Source organism: Manis javanica, chromosome 11 (assembly GCF_040802235.1).
Source record: "Manis javanica isolate MJ-LG chromosome 11, MJ_LKY, whole genome shotgun sequence".
NCBI lineage: Eukaryota > Metazoa > Chordata > Mammalia > Pholidota > Manidae > Manis > Manis javanica.
In genome coordinates, this window is record NC_133166.1 from 18,055,328 (window position 1) to 18,062,490 (window position 7,163).

At 41.9% G+C, this 7,163-nt stretch overlaps 1 protein-coding gene across 2 annotated transcripts; it reads right to left on the reverse strand.

Annotated features, from left to right (window-relative positions):
* Nucleotides 1-3,588: 3,588 nt before the first annotated feature.
* Nucleotides 3,589-6,700, reverse strand: LOC108393073 (sperm-associated antigen 6). Of its 2 annotated transcripts, XM_017653673.3 has the most exons (2): nt 5,005-6,700; nt 3,589-4,864 (listed from the first exon to the last, which is right to left on the reverse strand). In XM_017653673.3, exons 1-2 carry the CDS (start codon nt 6,311-6,313, stop codon nt 4,755-4,757), a joined length of 1,419 nt encoding a protein of 472 aa, XP_017509162.3. In that variant the 5' UTR covers nt 6,314-6,700; the 3' UTR covers nt 3,589-4,754. The 2 variants fall into 2 exon arrangements, with proteins under 2 accessions (XP_017509162.3, XP_017509161.2); XM_017653672.3 differs by having other exon boundaries at nt 3,592-6,689.
* Nucleotides 6,701-7,163: the final 463 nt, after the last annotated feature.

Sequence of the window (7,163 nt, forward strand, 5' to 3'; positions counted from 1 at the left end):
GTGTAACCAGAATTTGAGCTATTTTTTCTATGAAAACTAAGTTGAGTGTTTTGGAAACACTTGATAAAGATGAGTTTCTTTAAAAAAAAACTGCTATTGCAGTAGGTATGGGCAAGACCATGTTCTGTCCTAGCTCTATGACACTGCCTGTCAGTGCTAATTAGAAGGTCTTTCTCGTATTTTCTTCCTTTAAAATGTGTCCTCCAGGATGATCTGCTCTGAGAAGCCTTCTCTGGTAGCCTGTGTTTTACCAGTTCTGCTACTCATTAGTCAAGTTGCTTAAACTCTCTAAGCTTGAGAGCCTGTATCTGTGAAACGGAGATAGCAATATGTCTTCTGTAGAACTGTTGTAGAGAGTGAGATGATGCTTGCTTGTAACGTTCTCTGGCCCATATTAAGTACACAACAAATGGCAGTAATTATGGTGTACTTGGGCCTGTGCCAGGGTCTATGGAATGAGAGTCCCAAACCAGAAGGCTAGCACGTGACTGTCTGCTTTTGGCTCCACTTGCCTTGTAGTGAGCTGAAGCAGATTTTCACAAATGTAAATAGAAACTTTGCTAGTTGTTTTTAGATACTGACACCATTCTGTCATTCAAGTTCTCAGTTGGCATTTGAGTCATCCCAAAGGCCTGGTGTGCATCAGCACAGAGCCTTTCCAGATACAGCTTTCTTATCCTTAATCACAGAGTAATTTGTCCTGATACCTTAAGGGACCATCAGAACAGCTTCAGAAGGAACAGGTTCTGATTGATGGGGGCCACATGGAACAGGCTCTGGAATCTCTCCAAGTTAGGGTCAAATTATGCCTCTACCATTCATTGGGTATTCGATCTTGGGACAGTTACATAATGACTCTGAGTATCAATTTCCTCATCAGAAAAATGGAGGTAACAATTCTCATTTCACAGGTGGGTAATGAGAAGCAGATGAGATGAAGTGTCAAGTGTTCAGCACAGAATGTGGCATATAATCAATACCTAATAAATACTAGTTTCTTAATAAGTGAATATAATAGGTAGGAATGTAATAGGCACACATCTAACCTGTGAGCTAAGGAATTGCAAGCAGGTCTTTCTTTAATGCTTTCTTTGTGTCATCATCACAAAGACTCTGGTCTGGGTAGCCCCTTGGTCTGACCCTGCACAGTCTCTTCTTAGTCTTTCAGTAGAAATGACTAATAATCAAATTATTTTTCCATTATTTAACCTGTAGGGTTGTCCTGAGTGAGGTAATCAGCCTCTGGGAGCTTCAGTTTCTTTCTTTATAACATGCAGATACAAGTACCTACCTTGCAAGAATGATGAAAGTAGAAATGATGAAAAACACTTGACAGTGCTGACACTCATTGGTACTCAACTGTGACCAGTAATAGTATAGTAGGAGGCCTTTTATCTGAATCAGAAGTTGGTCAGTTGATTGAAGTATCTGATGAAAGCAGAGAATCTTAAAAAAAAAATCTTCCTTCCCTCACCATGCCCTACTGCTAATATAATCAAACCTGCTAATTTTATTCCTAATGGTAGCTCCTGTCCTCACCCCTGGCCTGTATGATAGACATGAGCCACCTACCTACAAAGGCTAGAAACTGCTGCAGACATAAAATTTGGTCTGCAACCTTGCAGGTTTTCTTGCGTACAGACACCAGATAAATGACCACAGGCTAGGGCAGAGAAGAGAGTGGAGGTGGCATCCACCCATGGACCAGAGAAGAGGAAGATGTGGAGAAATATGGAACGAGGGGGATAATTAGAGAAGGCTGGAGGAAAGAGAAACCATGAAGTGGGAACTGCTTTGCCTGCAGAATTGGGCTGCCCCCTGAGCATCTGATTTAGAATGAGCTCTTTTGCCCCAGAGGCTGTAGCAAGCTTTCCTCATCTGACCCTTCACATTTTGCAACATTGAGTCTTGTAAGCGCCAGAACATAGGATGAGATGTGGCCCTACTGGAGAGATTATGATGTCCTGAAGGGAAATCATTAACCCCTTGTCAAAATGTGTGGGCTCAAAATATCATGACTCAACTGTTCTTCTCCATTATTCAGTGATGAGGAATGTGGTGTGTGCCTTAAAAGAATGTTGTATCTTAACCAAGGCCAGTTCCCGCAACATAGTTATCTCCCCTATTGTGTTGTGCTGGGGAACGTTGTGGAGGGACTTGGACACTGAGATCACAACGAGCCAGTGGTTGTATGCATGAGATCACCAACTGTCCTTGAATGTATTTGTGTGACTAATAAATACAAGAGATGCCCTCTCAGCACGACTCTTGAGCTGGTATGCCTTGAGTCCCCTGGCTGGCCTCCTCAGGTCTTTGATATCTCATCATGTCGCCTCCTTTATCTGCGGGTCGGAGACGGGGAGGAGGACGACAAAAATGCAACTGGACAGAACCAGTCTGACCTTGCTTCTGCATTGGGATTGTGATAGAACCTTCTATCTTCTTATACATAATGCAAATTACAAACTCTTTTAGGGCTCTGTATTTCTAAGTCAAACTGGAGACTACCCCCACTCTAAACTGAAACTGTGTAGACAATGCAAAATTCACCTGCCAAAATGACCCTCATATTATAATCGAATGCACACTTCTGATTTAGTTGTTCTTGCAGCTTATAATTAGACCTTGTCAGAAAAAAAAAACTTGAAAGCAGCTGTGTTGCAGTGCTATACAGGTCTGTGACTGACCCAGATTTTAAAAATTAAAAATGTGGCATTGATATTTGTCACATCTTTCTGCTTTGCTCACACTCTTGTAAGATGAGCATCGAGAAGTGTTTTCTGAGCGGGGAGCAATGTGGAAGAGGAAGGGCCTTATGGGTGAGGGCATTGGCCAGTCCCAAAGCAAAATTGCAGAGGTGTAGGTCAGGCTGAGATTTAACTTCACATGCTGAAAGGAAGTTGGCAAAATAGATCTTTCCAAAGGGTAACCTTAAAATAGCAATGGATTTTAGAGGCAAATAATTATGAAGGTTGTGTATGCTTGTGTTCTCAATGTTTTTGCCACCTCCACCCTCATGATCAAAGTGAGCTGTATAGCTGAAATCTTAATCATCCATCCTCCCATTCCATCCTTGTGTGCAGAGGGTCTGGCTGCCAGGATTCTCCCCAAAGTCTTGCAAGAAAGGTGGTGATTTATTCTAAAGAAACAAAATGAATTTGGATTATCATCTGTGTCTGGTTTTTAGGACTTCCAAATAAAATGAGAGGTTCTCTGCCTGATCATAAAATAGAGCTCTCAGCCTCCCAACCACCCTCCCACACAGAAGTCACAGGCAGTTCTCCCCTCCCCTCATTCTCAAGCATGCATAAACAAAGATGACCAGACATTTAAGTAAACCATAAAGGACAAGATAAACTAACAGAAAAAATGATAATACTGGAGCAGCAGACATAACTCAGGGGACGAGACCAATAGATATACCAATTTAAAAGGATCATCTAATTAATATCCTCATAGAAGATGGTACATCCAGAAATTAAGAACAGGTTGCTATGAAAAAGGAAAAACTCAGAATGCAAATAGAGGCTTTCTCAAAGTTGATGACAACGCTAATAATTTATATAACATTACTAATAATGATGTGTGAAGCAGAAACTTTTCTAAACTCAACTACAAAGCGCAAATTTTGATCAACCATAGAGACAAGGCTGAATTATCTTTCTGTTTTCTCTACTGAAAATGATATTATAAAGTCATTGTCCTATGAATAGGCTATCAAAAAGTAAACAGCTGAAAGCTGTAGGGAAAAAGTATAAAGAGGTGTATCAGACAGTTAATTATTAAAAGTTTTGCATTTCCTTAAAATTCTCTGCAGTTTAAAATTGTATTATTTTTTCACTCTAAATAAAAATTTACTGTCAGATATAATTTCATATTCATAATTTCCTATTTTTTTTTAGCACATATACTGCCACAGTGAGCACTATATTCTTTTTCTCAAAGAGGCCCCTAAAATTGTTTAAGTTTCAGGCTCCCTAAACCTGCATGTTCCCTTGACAGTGAACTACATTGCTTATAGGTAGAACAGAGAAAGTGGCAAGCAGACTGCAGGGCATACACTATTTCAGTTCAGGTACCTTTCAAACACATGATTCTCATTCTCATTACCTATTGTTTATAGTTACACAGGTAGTAAAAGTGTGAAAATATAGACTAGAAGATACACATCTAATTTGTGAGAATGGTTGCATTGGAGTAAGGGGCGTTCTATTTTTTTACTTATTTTCTGAAGCAAAAATGAAAAAAATGCTAATGTATTTATTTTAAGTGGTGGGTACATAGATGTTATTCTCAGTTTTCTCTTTTCACTTTAAATTATTCAGTTGTAAAGTCAGATTCCCGCAGGACTTGGAAGGTATTGTGAATAATCTTCTATGTCCAGTATGTCTCATGACAAATCTTATGCCAGTCAGATGCCATCCTGTGCAGGTGACTGCTTTTCCTGTTTATCCCGTGGTCCTGCTGTTTCAACACAATCTGACTGTGGACCATCATGTTAGGCTTCTGTGAACTTTCCAGCTTGAGGACTCATGTCCTTTAGCTCCAAGTATTTCTTTTTTTGCCTTAAAACCCTTTATTGTCTTTTTAAAATCTACCTTTAGAGCAAATCCTATGCAAATGACCATGAATACTTCTTCATATATTCAAGCCACTAATGTTTAAAGTATTACATACATTTAGAAATATTATCCAAAGGTATTTCACATTGAATAAATCAGGAATGTTCTTAGTTCAAATATTTAAAAAGAGCTTTAACTATCATTCATAAAAAGTATCTTTCTTAGTTTGTAAGTGGTTGATAGCTGTCTACTCTTTGCAGAAGTATATCTGAATATCCAGGGGAATAGTACCTTACTATTTCCTCTGGGTAACAATTGTTAATACTGTTGATGTATTCTTGAAGGAGAGATCCAGGTTCGGCTTTTATCTCTTGAATTTTTTTAAGTCCACCACTTGTCACAAAAAGTTTCCGAGCTTTGCTATCATGTGGCAGCATCTTGCTGAACTGTCCTACCACATGCTTCAGAATATTGGGAGGAGCATCATACAGAAATGGCTCAAGTGCTGGTAAGTAGGTGCATTTTTGTAAGATATTCTTCATGGCTTTTTTACTTTTTACTTGAAGATCTTCAGAACTCTCAGTTGACATGTACAAAGAAAGCAGAACTGGCAGAGTATTCGTGACTGCGACAGCCCGGGCATGCTCTGGAGTGTGTCTCCCAATCTGTCCTAAGGCCCAAGCGGCAGCAGCCTTAATGTGATCTTCTGGTTCTTCTGACAAGCAGACACTCAACTGGGGCACACCCTTGGAAATGATCACTGCCATTGCCAGGTTCTCAGAATGAGCTGCTATGTAACCAAGCAACATGATGCCAGGCAGTCTTATATTCCCCTTGCAGGACCCAATGCAGTCAATCACAGCGGCAACTCCTCCTGCGTTAACTATCAGCTGTGAAAGCTCGGGTGTGTGTTTTGCAATCTCTCTAATTAAAGTAGAAGTATTTTTCTTCACGTATTCATCTTTGTCCTTCAGACAGGTAAGTACAACCGGAAAAATCTCTGTTTCAACCACCATTTCTGCCAGATCCACAGAATGTTTTGCAATCTGACTGAGGGCTGAAAGGACCTGGCGCTTCAATTTAGCATCAGGGTTCAGGATCATCTGGGCTAAATAAGCAATAGCTCCTGCATCCACTACTGTCTGTGCTAACTCCGGAGAATGCTTTGAAATATCACTGAGCACCAACGCAGCAGTCCTTTTCAAGGCAATTTCTGGCTCCTGGATACAGAGTACTAAAAGAGGAACAGCTCCTGCATCCACCACAGCTTGTGACAGTTCTGCATTATGTCTCGCAATATATCCAAGGGCCCAGGCTGCAGCCTCCTTGACTCCGGGGTCAAAATCTTCCAGGCATATCACCAGCGCATCCAGTCCTCCACAATCAACTATTGCCTGAGCTAGTTGAGGGGAATGTTTACCAACTGCTCGTAGCACAAAGGCAGCTGCTTTCTTGTAAAAACGATTCTGTTCTGCCAATGAGTAAACAAGTTGTGGGAGAATGTCACCCTTCACAACTGCTTCTGCTAGGTTATCATTATAATTAGCCAGTCTCCCAAGAGCCAAAGCAGCAGTCTGCTGAATTGTTGGGACCACATCCAGAAGAAGAGGCCTCAGCAAAGAGATTATACCTGCGTGCTGCAGCGTCTCGATGTTCTGGGATCTGGTCGCCAGCTCCGCCACCGTCTGCACGAACTGGGTCCGGGCTTTCTGGTACTGCTCGAACACTTGCAGCACCTGCCTCTGGCTCATGGCGCCCACGGCGGCTTGTCCCCGGAGGGGCGACCGCCACGACCACTCGGACTCCGATCGGAGCCGGTCCGCTCTGTGTACCCGCGTCTCCCGGGCAACCGGCCGGAACCGGACGCGAGGCCTCGCCGCAACGGCCAGTCCCGGGCGTGACGTCACGGTCGCGAGTCCGCGTCCCGGGACGGCCGGGCCCGGGGGAACTCCACCCGCCGCGGGGCCGGCACTCTCGGGGGCGGGGGACTCCGGACGCAGGGCTCTCCGCCCGAAAGCGGGCCCGCGGGTGTCCCGGCCCCGGCGCGGGCGGGCAGCTCCAAGTATTTCCTTACTATTAGCTCTTTGTCACTTTTGTCTTTGCCATTTCTGTTGTCTTTCTGAATCCCCTGTTCATCAAAACATTCGACTTACTAGTTTTGTCTCACATTTTATGCAGGTCCCCACCCCCTCCATTTTATGAGAGATTTCTTTTACCACCTTACAACCCTTTTGTTGAAGTTTTGGCAATTATATTTTTAATTCCCAAGATTTTTTCCTTTATCATAGCACCTTGTTTTTATTTTGTAGATGCTCTGTCTTCTAGGATGATTAAATTAGGTGATTTCCTTTTAACAGTTATTTTTTTTTTTAGTGTGTTGTAGATGGACTGGCTTAATCACACATACCAATATTGACTTTTTCTTAAAGAGTCATAGTGTAGTGATATAGTCTATCCATCATAAAGTTGTTCAAATCTTGCAGTATAGCTACAAAGACATTTTAAGATTCTAAAATATATTTTAAAAATCTTGGAAGACAAACTGGAACACAAACAAAATGGGAAAACTTTATTCAAAAAAGTTGATAAAACTCTAATACA

Excerpts from the sequence above, each read along its gene's own strand:
- LOC108393073 (XM_017653672.3), bottom strand. The coding sequence starts at position 6,313 with ATGAGCCAGAGGCAGGTGCTGCAAGTGTTCGAGCAGTACCAGAAAGCC.